Source organism: Paroedura picta, chromosome 8 (assembly GCF_049243985.1).
Source record: "Paroedura picta isolate Pp20150507F chromosome 8, Ppicta_v3.0, whole genome shotgun sequence".
NCBI lineage: Eukaryota > Metazoa > Chordata > Lepidosauria > Squamata > Gekkonidae > Paroedura > Paroedura picta.
Window position 1 is genome coordinate 69850078 of NC_135376.1, and position 22353 is coordinate 69872430.

At 40.7% G+C, this 22353-nt stretch overlaps 1 protein-coding gene across 2 annotated transcripts in view; it reads right to left on the minus strand.

Annotated features, from left to right (window-relative positions):
- MYOF (myoferlin) overlaps window positions 1-22353 on the minus strand; it is a 106340-nt gene that overhangs the window by 20186 nt on the left and 63801 nt on the right. For both annotated transcript variants that reach the window (XM_077350275.1, XM_077350274.1), the window contains 13 exons: window positions 21588-21751; window positions 19599-19713; window positions 16879-16984; window positions 14221-14369; window positions 13922-14095; window positions 12105-12213; window positions 9581-9658; window positions 6873-7054; window positions 6620-6778; window positions 6399-6497; window positions 4889-5050; window positions 3854-4019; window positions 2726-2802 (listed from right to left, as the gene is read on the minus strand). In XM_077350275.1, the coding sequence (XP_077206390.1) occupies window positions 2726-2802; window positions 3854-4019; window positions 4889-5050; window positions 6399-6497; window positions 6620-6778; window positions 6873-7054; window positions 9581-9658; window positions 12105-12213; window positions 13922-14095; window positions 14221-14369; window positions 16879-16984; window positions 19599-19713; window positions 21588-21751 (1740 nt within the window). The remainder of the gene's footprint in view (window positions 1-2725; window positions 2803-3853; window positions 4020-4888; window positions 5051-6398; window positions 6498-6619; window positions 6779-6872; window positions 7055-9580; window positions 9659-12104; window positions 12214-13921; window positions 14096-14220; window positions 14370-16878; window positions 16985-19598; window positions 19714-21587; window positions 21752-22353) is intronic.

A 22353-nucleotide genomic window follows, 5' to 3' on the forward strand; every position in this document is an offset into this window, starting at 1 on the left:
GGGGGCAAAAAAAATTCCAGCTCTTCTCCTATTCTGCATCAAGAAGGTAAAATGACTACTGAGGTAATAACTACAAAAGTAATAACTACACTGTTTTAAAGTTGACAGTGAATGAACTGGAACTGTCGAAGGCTTTCTGTACCTTATCTCAGTCTTCAGTGAGGAACAGGAGGGGGAAGGGGGTTTTATATACTGCTTTCTCTACCAGGATTCTTAAAGCAGCTTACAATCACCTTCCCCTTCCTCTCCCCACAACAGACACCCTGTGAGGTAGGTGAGGCTAGAGAGCCCTGACATTACATACATTACTGACAGGTATTTCCATGTCTTATTACAAATCTTTTACACATTTTGCATTTGTTCAGGGCTTGGGGCAGGAAAGAGATTGCTACTATGGTGCATGTCCTGGTAACACCCAGATTAGATTACTGCATACACTGTATATGGGGCTGCCTCTGAAGACTGTCTGGAAGCTACAGTTGCTATAGAAGGCTGCAGCCACTATGTTGACTGGAGTGCATCATAGGGACCCTCTCACTTCATTCTGGATTCTACAACACTGTCTTTCCAATTCAAGGTGACAGTACTGACCTTTAAAGACCTATGCAGCTTGGGGCTAGCACATTTGAAGAACTTCCTGCTCCTATATGAACCTACCTGTCCAGCTTCAGGTGCTCCTGCCATCTTAAGTTAGATGGATGACAGCCCAAGAAAGGGCCTTCTTGATTGTGGTGCTGAAACACCAATCCCAAGGAAAGTACCCAGTCTCTCTCTACATGTATTTGTGTTTATGTGTTTTGTGAAATTGTTTATTTTATATATTTTTTATTTTAAACACTGTTTTAAAGAAACATCCTAATGTTAGAGTTTGATATTGACCACCTTGGGGACCCTCCATGTGGGTGGAAAGGTGGCATAGACATTTTTAAAACAAACCAATGAATACTGATATCAAGGAGTGAACCTGATACCAAGAGTCCAGTTCTTGCCCACTGCTGAGGTGTGGCTCAGTTTGTGATGCACTGGCTCATAAGCTGGGCGTGAGACAAAAAAGTAAAGTTTCAAGAAACATGTGATAGGTCAGAGATTATACAGTAGAATATGTCTGCACTGGACTAAATTATTAAAACTGCCATTTGGAAGCATTGGTAATCTAATCTCTTAAATCCCAAATAAAATGGGATGCAGAAACAATGTAGTGTGAGAAACTGATTCTTATTCCTATAATAAACTGAATTAATCATTATAGTGGCATTTTCATTCTGAAACACGTGAACACATACATAAGAGTGTCAGCCTTATTCTAAACAGGAAATGAATGTTTGTGATTTCTCGTAATATTTCCAAATTTGTTTCAATAAATTTCTCCTTTAAATATATCAAATATCATTAAAAGCTATAGTACTAAGTAATTTATAAGTATCCCAAATAACAGGAAACAATATATTCTTGTAATAAAAGGGGTATTGTTTCTTCTGACTTGGCCTTTTCAGGAAGGAACTTGAAAATTTTACTCATCCTTTCTAGTTATACATCATAACACAGTCTCCAGGCAGAACAGGAAGTTATTGGGTAAATTTTTGAGACAACTTTGAGAACAGTCTTTTAAAAGTGTTGTCCCAGGTATTATTGGATAGTGTTAGGGATTGGCAATTTCTTTTAATTATCTATATTCAAACCAGAGCACAGACTGAACAAGTTATTTGCAACAAAAACATGGACTTCCGTCGCTTACTTTAACATTAGTTGGTGTTTTCACAAGAACACACCATTGACTCATCTAATTGGCTTTCTCCATATGGAAAAATTAAAGGGCAGCTACACTACATCAAAGACTAAATGAGAAGACTTTCAAAGAAAGGGAGGGTGGGTTTCTCAAAGCATGTCAAACAGGGTTTTAAACCACCTGTAACTGGAAAGAGAAAAACAGATAAATCGCAGTTGCAAAATGGTAACACTTCTGGCGTCACATGACTGGCAGATGAACCTCAGACATATTCATCATTTATTGGCATGAACAACAAAAAATGCATGAAATATCAGTAATTGGACGCATATTTGCCTTTGATGAATAATCTTGCAAATTAGTTGACTAGCTAGTGCTGTCATGACAATACTCCATTTTTGGCATATTTCTAGAGATTTAGTGCATCTCTGATTCTCCTCAGTGCATAGGAGATCCACATAAAATTTCCACCCCATTAATCTCAGTTTAAGTCATCTACTCATCTTGTCAGGTAACTGAGAACATGCCAAGCAATTTTTCACGCCCTGCTTCTCTACAACTGGCATTAATTCCAACAACATCTGCACGGGAGAGCAGTTTGTACTCCATAGACTCAATCAACCCGGTTACATAGTTCATAGATTCAGATTTTGAATCTCAAGATCAAACTTTCAGTGACTAAAATCCAGATCAAATATTATTCATCAAATAATTCATTGAGTAATTTTAAACAGCTAATATATTCTAGAGCTGCTGGCAACCAATTCAAGAACAGCATAAAGAAATGATCATTGACACTGATAAACAAAAGATTGGAAGAAACAATCAAGACATTTTTCTTTGTAGAGTAGCAATGATGTTAGTTGTGTTATCAAGGCTTCCACCAACTTTTGCAGACACTGGTTAGTTAGATTTACATCTGCCAAAGTTGTATGCTGAAAAGCACGCAAACCAGCCACAACAATACACAAGAATTAAGTTGCCAAAGACTGGGATTACCTGTGCTGTGAGGAGGGGCTGTGCGTCTTCCATTTCAATCACCACATCTCGACGGGGTGCAGCGGACAGGAGACTAACTGTAAATCAAACACTCTGTGAAGCTGAAAAGCTTGTGGAAGGAAATCCACATTTGCAATTTTTTCCTGTCACAATTTTAGTTTCTGTTCTCATTTCCTTATGCTGAGCCTTTATTCAGGCACCTCATCCAATTTAATTTTTAACTGATTTAAGACTTTATTAACGTTAAAGCCAAATTAAAGCTGATTGTAAACAAAACAATATCTCTGAATAACAGAGTATACTTCCTTTACTTTTTAAAGGTGATAAACATGTCAAATCCTAGAAAAAGCATTTCATAATGTGTGACAGAAAAAGCAGCATGCCTCTTTTAAGATGGCACAGAATGAATGGGCCACATGGAGTAAGTAAAAAAAATACGATAACCCATGAAAGGCAACAAGTGACAATGAGTATTTAATGCTCTATTTTCCAAGAGGATAAATAGCAGAGTCAAAAAGTAATGACAAGAACTAGCAGAGACTCATACAGGAGTATCACTTCTGTTCCTAATTATGCATGAGAACTCAGGCATTCATTCTAAAAATATTTACTCAAAAATTCCAAATGGAAAGTTTTCATAAGAATTCCAGTAGAAATTTAAACAGTATTCAGTATAAACTGTTTAAGAAAATTCTTCATCAGAAACTATGTTTGTACCAGCATCCAAAAGCTCACTGTGAAACATAGTTCTTCCATGGTGCTCAAACATCAGACTACATCAGACTACATATTGCCTCCCTAATTACTGTGTATGTTTTTCCAGGAGAGAGAAAAACATTGTATTTTCCACATAACATAATATTTGTTTAACACTATTGCTATTTCTTCAGCATCCAAACCTCTGTAAAGGCAGGTTCTTCAAAATCAGCACAAAATCAGAACAGCCAGATTAAAGATATGGGCCCAATCTGCTGAGAAGATTGTTTGTTCTCCATAAGTCTTACTTAAATGGACTAAAAGATGTGTATGAATTCAATTGTGGCAATTAATTCCTTTGTGCTGGAGATGTTCTCAATGGACTGTGCCCATGGTAGTGAGGCCAAGCCTTATATTTTATGGGAACTCTACCTTTCATCTGGGGTGCAATGTCTTCTTTAGTAGCATAAGGATTACAGCGAAAATGCTCCAGTAAATCAATGGTACATTGTCCCACGATAGGTTTACGGCCGAATTGCCTGTGATCTACCACTTTAAGAATTAACGATGGAGTGTACAATTCCTCCTTGGGCAGCAGCTGGTAGTAAATGAAAAAGGAGAATGTTTCTTATATTTTAAAGCAATGAAAATGCACAAGCATCAGGACATTTCAATTTTGTAACAAACGCTGAAACTTTCATAATTTTGGAGTTGTATCATGGAGTTGGACAATGCGTGAGTTGTAAATGCAAGGAAATAATGCTCTCTCGCCTTTCCTCTAAGTTATTGTTTCCTGTTCTACTTGTGTTTACTTAGATGAAACTCCCAAATCAAACACAAACTGCTTCTCTTTCTGTATAATTTATTACAAGCGGAAAAATACAGCTTCTTCTTTGTCACCTTGTGTGTGTGTGTAACTATAAAGTACATACACAGACTTGCTTTTAAATACAAAAGAACCATTTCCATTTATGGTTGCAAAGAGAAGCTTGGTATGTTTACCTGTCTTTACTTAATACAGATGTGCACCTCTTTGCCTGCAGTAGGCTCCGGGATGAATTTCATATAGACAATCCTAATTTTTAGGTTAAGAGCTTTTAGGTTGAAGGATTGTATTCAGTCATGAGCGAGATTTAAGTCCAGCGGCGCCCCAGAGGCCAACAAGAGTGTTGGGTATAAGCTTAAGAGAGTCAAAGCTCCTTTCATCAGATCTTCAACTCTTGAAAGTTTATATGCCCCAAATTTTAATCGTCATGAAGGTGCTATTGGACTTCAATCTAGCTCTTCTATTGCAGATCAGACCTGAAATTATTCCAATATAAATATCCCTTACTGACAGAGAAGTCAGTAAATAATTCAACAAAAATTGCAATTGTATCATATTAATATACTTATTTTGGATGTTTTCTCATTGCTGATACCAAAAGTCTCCTGGAGACCTTCACTACAAGATAATTAAATTCATACCACTTTCATGAAGAGAACAGATCCTGGGAAATTTGGTGTCTTCTTCAGGTTTTTAATCACTACAGATTCCACCATCTCTCCTCCACACTCTACAATAAGACTAGGGGATGTAACAGAAGCCATTTGGTAGTTTTTCATGTTGCGCAATCCCCAAGCAAGGATCTGTTTCAAACATACAAAAAAACATAGACTGTCGTATCATAAAGGTTAGTAAGCCTGCGTCATCATCAATTCAAGAAGTTATGAACTAGAAAGGAAAAAGAACCACTGTAGGCATATTGATGCTGGCAAATAATATATATATATTAATGAACATATTCTGAAAAACGCATCATACATTCTATTTTATTTTACCTAACTGCTAAAAAAATGCAGGTTTGCATTGTCTTCCAGTTGCGTGATCAATCTGAACACTTTGACGTTTTGGGGAACCCATTCCCAGCCAAAGGACCTTCAACTGTATATATTACAATTATTGACAATTATACTGCCAGAGTAGCATGCTTGTGCAGTAGCAGCCAATGTGGTACATTGGCTAGTTGTCACACTAGGAGGGGGGAGAGGAATGCTGAGCCATGAAGTTCCCTGGGGGTTACTTTGAGCTAGTCACTCAGCCTAGCCTATCTCACCGGCTTGTTAGGAGAATAAAATGGAGAAAAGGAGGCCATTGTATGACCCCTGAGTTCCTTAGAAGAAAGGTTGGGTAGAAATGTCAGCCAGTGCCAGACTAGGATCTGGGAAACCCACATTCAAACCTCCACTCCTCAATGGAAGCTTGCTGGGTGACCTTGGGTCAGTCAGCTCCACTCAGCCTGTCCTACCCTAAACAGTGGTTGTGAGGGTAAAATGGTCACTTTGGGTCACCACTGGGGAAGACAGGAGGAATATAAATAAACAAAATGAAACATATATAGTAGGCAACGAGGCCAGTACTGTAACAGAACCTTTCTGCTGAACAGATTAGATCGTAAAAGGATCAAAGAATTATAATAAAAAATAAGTATTGGATTTTGATGGGCGTATATGAAAAAGCCCCTATTATAAAGCTATGTTATTTATCAATGTAAATATATGTAAATATATTACAAATATAAATATTCTGCATTTATACAGCGTTCTCCCAGAATGCTCAAGTGCTTGACATATAGCTCAATGTCTTGAGAGCAAGCATGGTATAGTGGTTAAGAGCAATGGCCTCTAATCTGGCGAACTGAGTTTGATTCCCTGCTGTTCCACAAGCAACCAGCTGGGTGACCTTGGACCAGTCACAGTTCTCTCAGAACTCCCTCAGCCCCATCGACCTCACAGGATGCCTGTTGTGAGGAGAGGAAGGGAAAGCAATTGTGAGCCACTTTGAGTCTCCTTTGGGTAGTGAAAAGTGGGGTACAAAAATAGCTCCTCTTCTTGTACTAGTACTTGCTACTGTGCATGAATATGCATGAAAACTTACTAGTCTGTTAAATATGTGGCTCTCTGGACTGTGACAATTTGTAAAAAGGAAATCAAATACCTCAATAGCGGTCAGTTGAACTACTGGTCTAATTCCTTGTGGTACCATATAAAGATTTGGTGCTCTTTGTGAAGGAAGAATTGGAAGGTTGGACCCATCCTGTTTAGAGACATCAAGAAATAATATTTCTGGCATTTATATTAATCCTGAAACACACACAGTAATCAACGCCACAAGGTACCGTTCAACATATTGAAATGACACTTTTTAAAGATAGTTACCTTTTCTCTCAATATAAGCTCAGCTGCTAAAAGGACATCTCCACAAACTTTTCCTGCATTCATAACTGGATACCAAAGAAGCTTAGGATTGATTTCAACTTCTGGATTGAGCTTCACCATAGGAGAGCAAGTTGTTCTGCCCAGAAACTCATCTTTGCCCTGGACAAAATTGATAAATGCAACACGGTGAAATTCTTAATAACCTCCCATTATAAAAACAATCAAGATGGAACCCAGAAAACCTGATACCTACCACTTGATCACTGTCAAAAAGTTCTACAACCACAAGAGGAGGGTTTTGTGCCATCATTTGGGGGTCTCCATAGATTTCGATTTCATCAAATATGAGGGTTTCATCCCATGTGGGATTCAGTGTTGAATGGATTGTCTCAGTTGTTTTACTCCGATGGAGGAATGAAACATGAGCATATGGATCTGGAAGAGAACAGGCATACATCTATTTCACATAGTATTTTAAAAAATGCTTTCAATTATCTGCGTATCACCTTTTCATCAACCATTAAACCAAGGCCTGGAAATATGCTTAGAGGATTCATATTGAACCAATAAAATGTGGAATATTGCAATGAAAGTAGCAATCGGTGTATCTGAGTTACACTACGTTGACCTTACCCATTGCACGCTGGCAGGGGCTCATGCAAATTGTAGTCCATGGACATCTGGAAAGCCATAGTTTGGCCATCACTGCTCTAAGACAAGCCATTGCACTTGCCAAGGTGACCCACTGGAGGCATCATTATTTACTTTATGTCTACCCAGCCTTTCTCCAAATGGGGACCCAAAATTGCTTACATCATTCTCCTCTCTTCCATTTTAAACTCACATCTCATTTTGTGAGGCAGGTGAGGCTAAGAGTACCTGGCTGGCACAAATTGCTTACATCATTCTCCTCTCTTCCATTTTAAACTCACATCTCATTTTGTGAGGCAGGTGAGGCTAAGAGTACATGGCTGGCACAAGGTCACCCAGCAAGATTTCACAGCAGAATGGGGATTCAAACCTAAGTCTTCCAGATCCTGGTCTGACACTCTAACCTTTATACCACACTTGTGTCACGCCAGATGGGTACATTTGAGGCACAGGACACAGTCAGGAATTTCTCCCCAATGGGGCCCCAAAGCATCTTATATCATTTTCTTCTCCTTTATTTTATCCAAAAGCCCAACAGAAGGAAATTGCCACAGGGTAGCTTAGATGCCCTCCAGTCAACACCAATCCACCTTCTTCACAAGTGCCCTCGACCACCTCATTCCCATTATCTCAGCAAATGTGGGGTGGAGATGGTGTCCCACCCTCAGGCTACTAAATTACAGACACTCACGACTATTAAGAGTGAGATCAGCAGTCTGGGGTGACTGTTTCCCTCCGTATCTTCCCCTTTGTACGTCTTTGCAAGACATTGAGACTCCTTTCTTAACCATTTTACGATACACAAACATCTTTATTGCATGCCGTGAAATTGTCGACACAGAAGTGACAACAATTCTGAACACGCAGTTTACAGATCCATTGACCCTACTCTGTGGCATACGCAGGGCTCTTGATGATTCTTATCTTATGAACTTAAACAATGAGGCTGAAGACGATGTCACTGCTCTGAACTTTGCTATTACATTCATTTATTTATTACATTTACCCTGTTGTATAATAACCATTCTTTAATTTCCTTTTCTGAGTCTCAGGACCAATGAACCAAGAACTTGTTCCGTCTATAGCAAAAAATACCCAATAAATGTTACAGATTTAACACATAGCTTCAGCATGGATCTAAATCATGCTTATTTATTTATGGCCTCTTTTTCTTCTAAAGCAGAGGGTAAATGATTAAAGGGTTCTGGGCCTACTATTAGAAAGACCTCTAAGTCACCTGGGTCCTTGAAGAAGGTATCTGATTATGGTTATTAGCATTTCCTGTACAAATTGCTGCTACATGGTGCCATGAGCTATATAAAAGGTTATCTTAAGGTCATCTTCTCTGGTCCCTAACAAGGAATGTAATGAGGTCAAATAAAAGTCTGATATTATTTCCCCCTCTCCTTTCATTACAGAGATTCTTAAAAAGTGGGGGAGTTGGGATTTGAATGCAAAACTGCCTCTGGTTTGAGTGACAGTCCCAGGCTTTTACCATATGCAAGTAACGACAATTGTAGTCACATGACATATGGCGTAGGGGGGCCTTGGACATTACTAATGAAATCTACTGATCTTCTGTAGTATGATGATGAGAGAAGGTTATTTCATTAATAAAAGCAAAAGAAGAACAGGGGGAATAAATGCTAAATTTTCACCACCCATAATATTTTATCCATAAAATTTGATGCACATTATAATATTGTATACATTAAATATAGTTTTTAAAAATCAATACAGTTGCAATGAGTAGATCAACAAACTTTAAAAAGAAAAACAAATTGGTAATATAGCAAAATGTGCTTGGTTTCAGCTTATCACCCTGAGTGCTTATCACCCTGAGTGCTTCATGATGATTGGTTCAGGTCACAAAAACTAGAACGGTGGGTGAGGCAGAGAGATGGGCCTTAGGCTGCCATTGGCTAGATCTACTGGCAGGCACTGGCTTGGCTTTGCTGGTTCCAGGAAAAGGTAGAACATTTAGAAATTCTTAAGAAAGGAGGCACAGAAACAACAGAGGTCTAAGAAAAGAAAGATGGACTGCGAGGAGTCTAGAGATAAGATGGGAAGAGGGGCAGGCTTGAGGAGCTGTCTGAGAAAAAGAAAAACCTGGACAGAGAGAACTGCTTTATTCATGATTGGCATAGTTGGAGTTTATTTGTTGCATTCTTGTGTGACAAGATCCCCGCAGCCAAAAATGTGGGCAGTGATCAGTATAAGAACTTCAACCTCACTTCTGCAGTTGCTACTCATATGCTGTTCTATCACTGAAGAAAAGGATGCAGATTTAACTGTTCCTCCACACTTTACCTGAAAAACTGTCTTTGTCCAACGCTGTAAGATTTCTTGCTTGATAGATGTAACACCGAAGGTGGTAACTATACACTCCTGAAAAAAACAATAATATTGTGTACGTTCAATGGTTGTAAATGTAATAGCAACTTTATCTTTTGTCTGCTATTCCCTCAGCAGTTTTGTCCTACCACCTGATGCTTCTCTGCACTTATATTGAGTCAGTTTATGGATACTCTACCATCCCTTTCTTCTTTGCTACTGATAAGAGGAAGTAGGGATCAGTACATTTCTGACTTTTGTACAGTCTGTTGACATTAGATAAATGTGTACCAGACCAAATTATAAAATTATTTATCTGTTGCTTGATGATGTGAGGAAGGATGCTGACTGAAGTCATGGTTAGGAACATAACTCATGGCAGAGCCTTTTTACACATTACAAAGTTCTTATATTGGTTGGGTGATGACAGGAGGACTTTGAAGCAAATGCTCAATTGGACATCTGTGCCTCCCACTCAGACATGCCCTTTTCTCACCATGATCACGGGGACAAGCAACTTAAGTCTTCCACTCTACACATCCACCAAGGAGGCTGGCCTCGCTGCTGGAAGGAGGAGGAGACTCAGAAGATCAGCTCTTGGCAAAGGATTCCCTTTCCTGGAAATTTTAGTCAGGGGTGTTTTTTGTAATAACTGGAATGTTTTAAACTTGTAACTCTACATCGATTTTACTGTTGTTACCTGCCCTGAGCAATTCAGAAGGGCGGGTTATAAATAAAAAAATATTATTGTATTATATTTTTTCTTTTGGTGTTGATTCCAATGAAAAACTTACATGCAGACAAGCAAATAACAAGATTTCATGAATGGAGCCAGCAGCAACTCTGTAGACAACATGAACAGCAGACCCTTGTTATTTGTGAGCTCATGACTTTGTTTTTCTGGTCATGTGATATGGTCCCCATGCTGCTTTTTTCTCACACTACACCATCATCATAGCCATCATTAAATTTTGCAAGGCTGTTTTTTTTTTTTAACTTTTCAGACTGCCACTGTGGCCTCCTAGTATTTACAGATTCCTCCATTCACATTGATCCTGGGAATAGATCCATCACAAACTGCAAGGGTCTGAAAACACCACAGTTCCAGCTTGTGGCAGATTAATGGATGGGTGGGTAGGTGGATGGATGGTTAGATGGCACAGTTATTTTTCTAAGGGGCACAGTTATTTTTAATGGGAAATACATTGTCACATACAGCACACCTAACGGGGATAAAAAGTTTAGGGAGTGAACCTCTCGCCAGGGAGATCTTTCATCTCTGATTCCCAACAGATAGGAGGAACTCTATTTTACTGGCAACTGAAATTTTTGCTTGTACTGTAGGCATAATGAGGCTTTAGGAAAGCCAGTAGAACAGATAAATGGCATACATAACATATAATAATAGAGGGATCCTGATGTATTTGTGTAAGCATGCCCATCACTAAAACAACAACAAAGTATACTGGGAAAACCTAACAATGCATTGTGGCGTAAGCTCTCACAGGCCAAAGCCCATTTCATCAGATGCATGATAGGGAAGAATTGTCAAAATGCGATAAGGGAGCAAATAACCAAGATCCACCATGTCTAATCAGATATGATAAGAAGTGACAAACCTCTGTGGGAAAGAAGGATGGACATCATTTTGTGCAAGAGGCCCTAAGTCATGAAAGCTTATTCTGGATTCAAATTTTATTAATCTTTTAGTCAAGACTCCTGTCAAGGTTTTCTGCAACAGACTAACACAGAAACCAGGATTCCCAACTCCAATCTGGGAAATTCCTGGAGATTTGGGTCACTGCCCGGAGAAGGTCGGAGGGAGGGAAGTTCAGTAAGGATCTAATGCCACAGAATCTGCTCTCCAAAAGCTTACCTTTCCTCCATAGGAACTGAACTCCATGGGATTTCCTCAATGGCAGGGGTGGCCAAACTGATTCTCCAGATGTCCATGTATTACAGTTACCATGGCAGGGGCTCATGGTAATTGTAGTCTATGGACATTTGGAGAGCGACAGTTTGGCCACCCCTGTTCCTTGTGAACTGATCTCCCTCCATGAGAGATTAGATGCATCTCCAAAAAAACCTCCAGGCCTTACCTAGGAGTTATATTGCTGCAGTATCATACTGTTTGCTGTATTGTAAAAAGCAATTAAGCCCCACATGATTATAGCAAAGAAACATAACATAAATACATCCCAACTGAACAGCTTATGGAAGTAGATATGTCACCTGCTGTTCAGTGGGATGAACATAGTTTCAAATGAGTGATTTAACATTAAGCTTCCTTACATAGAATCAGACCACTGGGACACGTTTATTTCACTATTGTCTACTTGGACTGACAAAAGCTCTCCAGGGTTTCGGGCAGAGAAAAGTTGTTCTGAACACAAACAGTCCATAATATCTTAACTACAGATGCCCAGGACAGAATTTGGTACCTTCTGCATGCAAAACATACGCTCTGCCCAGAAGACACAACCTTCCTTCTTCAACTTACTGTTGAAGTTGCAAGAGACAATTGGAGTATTTGCACCAAATGCACGTGTTGCTGAATCACTTTCCTTCTCTGGAGCCTTGTCTCCATCATCAGGACTTGTGTCTGCTCCCTAAAACATATCAAGATAAATACACTTATATAAATGGGGAGGGGTTCATGTTACTGAATCTTGGCTGCAACCCCATTATCATGAAGGAAATAGTGGGGCTAAATCATGCTTGAGGTTGTTTATGATCACATTTCTATGTATCTATGACATGTAGCTATGTCCAAATATTGTGAGATTTGCTGGAGCCAATGAGAAACAGAAAAACAACACTTTCTAGTGGATTGACCTAGTTATCAAAAATCAGTAGAATACATTAAGACTATCCAAAATTTTACAAAATAGGCAGCGAACTTTAGGCAAGACCTTAAAAAAAAACAGCAATAAATAAAATGGAAGATCATGTTTGGGCGCATAGAAGAAAAGCCCCAATGTGGTGTAAAGGTAAAGGTATCCCCTGTGCAAGCACCGGGTCATGTCTGACCCTTGGGGTGATGCCCTCTAGCGTTTTCATGGCAGACTCAATACGGGGTGGTTTGCCAGTGCCTTCCCCAGTCATTACCGTTTACCCCCCACAGCAAGCTGGGTACTCATTTTACCGACCTCGGAAGGATGGAAAGCTGAGTCAACCTTGAGCCGGCTGCTGGGATCAAACTCCCAGCCTCATGGGCAGAGCTTTCAGACTGCATATCTGCTGCCTTACCACTCTGTGCCACAAGACGACCATACAGTAATTTCAGAAATGTAGAAACTGTAATTTCTAATTTCAGAATTACAACAGAAACTTTTCTTTTATAACTGATGATATGCATTTGCACATACATGCCTGTGCTGGGATCATGGTATAAGGGATGGGACGATGTTAAAAGTTCAAAATGATGCTTGCCAGTCTTCTTATGTGGATTGGCATATCTATCTATCAAAGTGTAATAAATCCCCCAAAGCTGCAATCCACTGGCTCCAAGATATACGTGGCATTCAGCATGCACAGAAGCGTCCCATTCTTTCCCACAAGCAGCATAGTCAGGGCGTGCAACCAAGCACTCTCGTAAAAGAGAACGGAAAGTCCCTGTCCATGTGGGATTTTGTCCACGCCTTATATTTCAAGCTGGCAGAAATGGGCTTCTCTGGCACTGCTGCTGGATCCAAGCCAAGCTGTTTTGGCTCAGCTCAACTTGCTCTTATTCCCCAATTGTCCTCCAGGGCAGCGGATCACTGAAAATGTACTACTTTCACTTACCGGGGACTTTTCCCCTGCTCAAAGTTGTTCAAAGAATACGGCTTTAGAAAATATTTCAAGAATTAAAATATGCACACAGATGATCTAAAGAATGATAAAAACCTTAAGCCAACAGCAGCATAACAGCCACAAGATGGCAGAGAAAATTAAAACCAGTAGGAAAATAAAAAGCTAACAGTAAGTACGAAAGCAACTACGAAAGTAGTTGAGTTGCCATCATGCAAACAAAGTGAGCATAGCTTGGGATTCCAAAGCCTTCTCCTTCTGCGTCATTCTCAACTATGGGGTAAGGAAAGGTAGAAACTGTGTCAGCCTTGTTCTCTACAAGACACGAGTTTATCTAGAGACTTAGTATTCTGATACGTTGCTTTACTCGCAGTGATATAAGTGTGCAATGAGTTTCAGCGACCTTCAAGGAAGTCCTCGGTTATACCCCAGCACTGCATGCTAACGACAACTTAATTTGGAGATTGTAATTCTCATTGAGATTATATTATGATGAATGGGGAAAGCAAGCTATTTGTTACTTACAAGAGCACCTTCAAGCTTAAAAATGGCTGCTGCACCATGTGTGTCTGAAGGAGCCATTTTTCTCCTCCAGCGTCTGCGGCGGAAAGTATCCGAACTCCGTTGCTTCCAGTGAAATTTCCATCCAATCAAGGAGGCAAATTCCCATCCTTCTTGATCATCAAAGAATGTGCTTTCCTAGGATAGGCATGCCATCTCCAGTCAACACAGATTCAAAATGGATCCATTTCAACAAATGTTTCATTTCTCCCACCTCATTCCTTTCAACAACCATACAAAATGGGTTGCATTTTTAAACTTACTTCTCTTAGCCTCGATGTTGTAGTTTGACTGGGATCTTTTCTGCGTTTTTTGATCAGCCTTCTTCTTCTGTGGGTATGATACATTTTTTCTGCTGCTACCCATGACCTTGGTTTGTTGTCAGGAGGAATGGTAACCCCATATTCCCAACCTAAAATTACACAGGTGAACATGCATTGGTTGTTTTGAATTGCTGCTACCCATTAGTACTTCCCAAAATCCTAATCCTTTCCATACAGCCTTCAATGATTCACAGTGTTTATGTTATCCAAAGGGCCCATTCTTGACTAATGTGGTTCCTTACATCACTGTTATTATCTGAAAGTATATCACAGTTTATCCTAATGTTTATGCCTCTGAATCACAAAAATAAATATATTATTTGTTTATTTTAAAGGCTGTCTTGACCTTCAGCTTAAAACATTTCCATGTTCTCTATTGCATTGAATAAAAATGTATTCAAAAACAAAGAGCTGTTTTTTTTTGTATCCCACTTTTTACTACCTGGAGGAGTCTCAAAGCAGCTTACAATCGCCTTCCCTTTCTCTCCCCACAACCGACACCTTGTGAGGTAGATGGGGGTGAGAGAGCCCTGAAAGGAACTGTGACTAGCTCAAGGTCACCCAGCTGACTGCATTTACAATACAACCATCAGCAACCAGTCAATAATAACAACCATGTACTGAAGGCTGTGTGTGAAAAATCAACCAAACCCAAAATCTGGGGTTAACAGAAATGTTTTTGCCTGGTATCTAAATCCCGGAGAGTAGGCACCAGATAGCTGTGGGGCAGGGCATTCTACCACTGAAGTGCCACTATGAAGAAGGACCTGTCTCCAACAGCCATGTCCATTACTTCAGATGGTGATGAAACACAAAGGAGGACCTCTGAAGAAGAGCCAACTTGCTGGGCAGGTTCATATGGGAGCAATCAGGACTGGGCTTGTGCAATATTTCCTAAACTTTTTGATTAGACTAAAACCAAAAGAAATCATGGTAGAAAGTGCTCTCAAGTTGCAGACAACTTATGGAGCCCGTGGAGAGTAACAGAGGTTGTTTGCCACTGCCTGCCTCTATGGAGCAGCCCTGGATTTCCTTGGGGGTCTCCCATCCAAGTACTAATCAGAACCAACCCTGATTAGCTTCTGAGATCTGATGACAATATTGGGCTAGACTGGGTCATCCAGATCAGGTCATAAAATATTACTATCTGATTCAAGCCTCCAGAAAGGGGTCATCTATAAATTCACTAAGCAAAGCCAAATAAGCCATACTGAAAAGATTAATTCAGATACCCAGGGCCATTTCGCACGGCTTCAAAATAGCACAATGGTTGCTAATTGGAAACGCTACTAATTTGCCATAACCCACGACGTCGTAGACAATCTGCAACAATCCTGAAACCAATCAGCAAAAAGCGCTTCGTTGTGGCGCTTTCAGGGGAATCCAGAAAAGTGGATTCACCCTCCGGATAGCGATACACTCCTGCAACCAATCTGCAACAGTAGCGATAAAGATCTGTGCGTTACCATTGTTGTGGGTTCTTCAAAGTCCCTCCCCCTGAGCCTGTCCTCCAAACTTCCGGCGAAGCGATCGCCATTTTTTTCCCCCCGAGCGAGTGGAGATCAACTCACCGGCGAGCCTCCGTTTAGCCAGTGAGGCTTCCCAGGCTGCAGTCCCTCCTCAGAGCAGTTTAGTCACTAAGCACAAGAAGCCCGCAGAAGCCCGTTTGCTGATGTATTTTCCCTTTATTTTTCACACTGTTTCGGCTGAAAATCGCGCCCGTGGGGGGGGGGGGAGGGGGGATTTTTTTTTTCCACTCGGAGGCAGCATGGCCACGATAAAATGACAGCTCAAACAGAGGCTTCCCCGGCTTCAGTCCCTCCCCTTCAGTCACTAAGTGACCTTCAGTTTCACACATTCCATTCAGCCGAAAATCGGGCCGTGAGAGGGGGGGGATTTTTTTTTTTCACTCGGAGCCAGCGTGTTAACGATCAAACAATCAAACGGAGCCAGCGTGTTAACGATCAAACAAACGACAGCTCAAACACCCCAGGCAGCTGGATGGGTCTCTCCATTGCAACGAATCTACTCAGATTCGTTACAATGGGTGTGTTTTTTTTTTAAAAAAACCTTTCTTAAAGGGAAAGGGGCTGTTTGGGAGCATGCTAACGGCTGCCCATTGGCTGCTTGACGGCCAGGGGCGGGACGAGCTTGGCAATAGCGCTTCCTTTCTAGCGATTTCTGCCGAGACCGGAAGCTTGTGGGAAACGCTAAAAAACGCAACTGATTCCACTACAAAGCCAGGTATGCAAAACGACGAATTCCACTATTTTAAATGGCGATTTTTCATTCAGTGACCAATTTGCAACAAAGATCCCCGTGCGAAATGGCCCCCAGTCTACTTTGGACTGACCAACGGCTTGTATGTACATAGTGCCATTTCTTGCCCACAGCATACCTGGCCACACTGTCCTCCACTAACATATGAATAAGTTTTGATGTTCTGGTCAGACACAAATGCAATTTGCTACAAAGCATGGGAGGGGGCACAGTTTGGGGAACTCAAGTTCAAATTCAAAATTTGTTGGTAGCTGCAGAACTTGATAGTTCATATGTTAAGAATCTGCTAGGAAAAGTATCCTAAAGCTCTAGCTTCACCTTTTTCATCCACTGCTCGGTTGATGTCATAAATCCAAGCGTCGTCCTCCCACATCCAGCCTGGGGGGCAGGTGATCTCAGCTGGTGGGGCTGTTTTTTCACCGTTCTTTGAAACAGGGAAGGGAACACACACAAATACCAAATGCTGAGATTCTTTAAAAAGAAGAATCGTGGTGCATCCTAAATTTATGCTATTAAGTGCTTTTCCTCCTAATTTGCCAAAAAATTCCAGAGAATTTTGCTTCCATGCAACTGTTGCAATCAGGCTTTCATTTGCATCAAGATGGGAACAACAAGAATTGCCCAGTGTAAATATATGGTTAGATAAGATTAGAGAATTTGCCATTATGGCCAAACTGACTAATCTAGTAAATAGAAGACTGTTGTAAGAATTCAGTGACCACTGAACTTTTCTTAGAATTTGTTAAGTAGATTTTTTTTTGTCATATTATAATGACTGTTGTCATATAACATTTGTAATGATGAAGACGGTGGGAAGAGACATAATATGTATTTCCTAAAACTGTTTTTCCCCTTTTCTGTACTGTATTAAAATTTAAAATAAAATTTGTATTTAAAAAAGACATAGCAGTGGTCTGTTTAGCAAGATGATATTATAATTTCAAACAAGGAAACACTACAGTGCATAAAGCCTGATCTGTGACTGAAAGATAAAATCACGAAACTCCGGTTCACTGACTTTGGCCATATCATGCCATCCAGCTCAACGGCGAGAGCAATTACGCCAGGACTGGTCACTGGGAAAAGGAAACCAGGCCAACAAAGAACATGGTGGCCAGACACGATCAAAATGGACACTGGCCATAGCATTATACAATTAAAAGAAGCGGTGAAAGATCAGAAGACATGGAGACAGCTGAGCCATAGGATCGCCAAGAATCAGACTAAACTGAATGGCTAATTTAATTATCATTATAATTTCCCACTTTATAGTATATAGTTATTTTACCTAGTTCATTCATTATCATTATCATTGATTTGATTTCTATACCGCACTCCCAGCAGACTAGCTCAGGGAGGTTGATAACATATAAACATAATAACATTAAAAACATGCAATAAAATATTATTTAAACTAATATTAGATTGTGTAACAATATCAGCACCGACCAGACGGATAGTCTGCCTTTCTCTCTCAGACCCAAGGCAGATTAGAAAATACAAAACAAACAACAACAACCACCTACCATTCAACCAAATAGCATAAAACATCCAATCTGACTAGGATCACAGAATTAGAATTTACAGAATTAGAAAACCATACAAACAGTTAACTGGCTAAGGCATGATAATACTATTTCATTAGAACTCAGAATTTATAATTTTTTTCTGGCTATTTAAAGCCTATAAGTTTTATTGTGGAACTAGGAGCCAAGACCATTGCATTCAGGAATACAAGGGGCTCTAGATCAGGGGGATGGAGTGGAAGAACTCTGTGGATGGTCCCTCCCTCCACCCAGGACCTGAGAAGGCTGCAGGCAGCTGTTATGGAACTCACCAGCAGGGGGCAGCTCTCACACAGCAGGGATCTGCAGCCTCCAAGCCTCAGAGGGAAGTGGAAGGAGGAAGGGGTGGTCAGGGGTAAGGGATGGAAAGTGATTGGCTGGCCACTGGACAGACAGGCAAGCCGGTTGGAGGAGGAGGCACTCAGGGGCAGGACAGCCGCCCTGAGTGGGTGTTAAGCGCTGAGTGGCCCTTAAGCCATGAGACACAGTCCTCCAACAAGGCCTTACCAGAAATATATAGTGGAACAGATAAGCTTTCATGGATCCAACCCCATTTTTGTGAGATATGAAGTTCATAAAACTCTATGCCACAATATTCCATTTTTTTAAAATGACACTTGTTATTTTCAGTAGACCAAACTACAAGAGCTACCCCTTTGAAATCGGCAAGATTCGTAAAAACAGTTTGCAGCAAAACATTCTCCTATGTATGTGATGCTGCATTCAGATCTTCAAGATAGATCCAAGATCATCATGATGCAAGATGAACAACTCAGCTGCAAAAGCTCTGATCTGGATGGCTAGGCTAGCCCGATCTTGGCAGCAAAGCAGGGTCAACCTCTGGTCTGTGCTTGGATGGAAATCCGCCAAGGAAGGCCAGAGTTGCTACACAGGGGCAGACAGCTAGCCACTTCTGAACATCTGTTGCCTTGAAAACCTCATGGGGCTGCCACAGATCGACTACAACTTGATCGCCTTTGCCACCATTACTAAAGCCCCCCCTTATGGATAGGAGACACAATGCTGGGAAAGAGGGATGTAACCCTTTCCTCCTGTGCCTTTCCTCTGATGAGAAAAGCACTTTCCAGGCTACCTAAGCCCTAGTAAGGAAGGGAGAGGGAGGGGAGAGAGACAAAAGACCTGTTCTGTGCCTGTCTTTTCCCCTAACAGATCTTAAAGCAACAGAGAAGATTTTTGCTATTGGCTTATTGCTAGCCAGTTTGTGAGTCTACAGACTAAGATCGCAGCACACAGTATTTCAAATAAATAATGTTATTTCTGTTTGCACTGCATAAGATCAGATCCTTTCGGTTATTAGCTGGAGGTTAACATTGTGTCCTTGTGATCTGCATTTTATGTGCATTTCACCATGGATGCTAAAAAACAAGGTGACTTCAGTGAAAGACACTACAAGTGCATCTAACAAAGTGCTTCTAAAATGTAGACGTGTAAACTCATCAAGGCAAGACTTACCACATCGGTATAACTCTCTCCAGCCGCTTTCCAGTCTCCTCCAGGATAGCGGCTTTCGTTTTGATACACTTCATCAGTGAACTCAGAGTGGCCAGCATCTGCTTCTGTTAGCAAGCTGGTAAGTCAGAAGGAAACTTTCAGGCTCATTCATTATTAAAAGGTGTTCCCTGAACCCATCAAGGTTCTGTCTAGAATCTTCAAGCTGCCTGTGAATGGCATGACTATAAGCAAATGCAAGAATGTTTGACAAACCAGCTTGATGGCTAGGGGGGGTTCTGGGGGGGGGGGTCTCACACAGATGAGAGAGAAAGCACAGGATCCTGTGGACCATGTTTAGTGGCTGAAAAATCCCAGTATGGTTCTTTATTCTACTACCTTCTGCTTAAAGAACTGTGTTGGAACTTTAGAAGAAAAGAAAAGCTTTTATTTTTGTACCCCACTTTTTACTACACAGAGGAGCCTCAAAGCAGCTTAAAATCACCCACTCTCTCTCTCTGCACAACACACCCCACCCAGCTTTGAGAGAGCTGTGACAGGCCCATGGTCACCCAGCTGGCTGCATATAGAGGAGATGGGGGGGGGGGAATCAAACTTGGTTCTCCCAATTACAGGCCACTGCACTTAACCACTACACCAAGCCAGTTGCTAGTTAAGCTGCCTTCATGATATCTGGCCTCTTCACATATTTCCTAGCCCCTAGGAATGTGTCATCTGTAGATGGCTTAAGGTGATATTGCATTTATATGGTTCTGGCCAATTAGAATCACTGCAGAAAAATATAATGGGGCAATTTTTCTTGCCAGTGGTTAAAATGGGTACAAATCACATTAACAATCTGTAGATGGCCACACTTTGTAGACAACAGCAGTAACACTTTAATTTTTTTTTAGTTTAAACTTCCAATGTTTTTCTAAAGTGTCAAATGCCACTGTTGCAACCAGGATCCTTGATGCAGAAATTAAATGCCACAGAGCTGGGGAAAATGACTGCAGTCTGCTACGGAATTATACACTGCAGTTAATTATATTTTTTGCAGTGAACTGTAAATTAACTCAATTCAAATACTGTAAATTTTCCCAACCTTATTGCAAAACTTCTATTTTTATGCTATTCAACTTATTATCACAAATGTACTTTTTCACATTCTCATGTGCTTTTTAAAAATCCAAATATAAAAATGCATATGAAGTGCAATTAAAAATGCTAATGCAATAAAAGAAAATCTTTCGCGCAAAACAACATAGCATTTTCTTGGGTCGTTAGTGGGATTTAAGAGGGTTCTCTACTGCCATCTGTTGGCCAAATTATACTATAAATACTGTTTTGAAAGATTCAAGTAGGTAGCCGTGTTGGTCTGAAGTAGCACAACAAAGTCAGAGTCCAGTGGCACCTTTAAGACCAACAAAGATTTATTCAAGGCATGAGCTTTCGAGTTTGAGGAAGAATACTTGCACTCGAAAGCTCACTCAAATAAATCAAATAAAGACTGCTTCATATGTCGTTTAGAGTTTGCCCACATCTGAGGCTTAAGTTGCCTTTGAGAAAGTAGTATTTGTAATGCCATAGACAGTGCAGCTTTTGCCTCGTCCCAAAGGGATGGCACCTACAGCTGGTGGCACAACCTTAAGGGGATATGCTGCTTTTAAGAGCTAAATTGAATACCTGAAATAACTGAATCCTACACAGGTCTGTAAAACAGTTTTGCTTTTTTTTTTAAAAAGGAGAACATAAAAAAATAAGCAGAACATAAACATTATACTGTCTAGGGATACAAAGAGATGCCCCCACCCAAGCATCGAGAGTTCCTAAGATAGTACTATTTTAATCACTGTTTTAAACACTTCATCCAAGAAGTTTTCAGTAATGCTGGTTTCTAACTGGGTGGGTCACAGCACATAACCGTCTCTCTCTTTTCCTGTAAAAGTTGGCATTTCCTCAATGGGAAATTACTTTTGTTCTATGGTAGAGTAATCTAAACAGAAACTTGACCTTCTTTCGGGATCAATGAACCAGTCCCCTTCCCACTCCCAGCCTTTGGGAGGCAGAAAATATTCTCTTTTCAGCTTGATTTTTCCTGTGACGTCAGAAAATTTGTGGCGGCCAACAAGTCCTGAAGTTCCCCATTTTCCAAACATAAGAGCCTGGTTTTCATACTAGTCGACAAACAAACAACAAAGCAGGGTTAGAGCCTGATGAAAAATCTCATGCATTCAATATCTCACCAATGTTAGAATTCTCACAGTGCCCAGCTTAGGTGAATTTCCTGCCAGGCACTATAGTCTGTATAGACTATAGTTGTATAGACCTACAACTATGTGAAAGACAACTAGAAAGACAACTATGAACCATCAAAAGTCTGAGACAAATGATGGGGGGGAAATTATACAGTAATAACTTGTAGACAGAACCTGACCATTTCTGTAATTTGAAGCCAACCTTCATTTGACTACCAGTTTCTCTGCCACGGAATATGTAGATTTCAGAACAAAATGAGCCTTTTAGACCGTTTATGCACTGGAGGTTTCTTGCCGGTTTGCAGGCTGGAGTTTTAGTCATGGCAGGTTGCCCCATGTCTTCCTGCACCCACACGAGGGAGCATTTGGCCCAGTGCGCTTCATCCACCCATAATTTGTGCTCCTGCACGGGAGCTGGGGCAGTGAAGTTCCCAGCGCATAAACGGTCTTAGTGGGTGTACACGAGTTGCTTTGAGCTGATCCTGCGTTGAGCAGGGGGTGGGACTAGATGGCCTGTATGG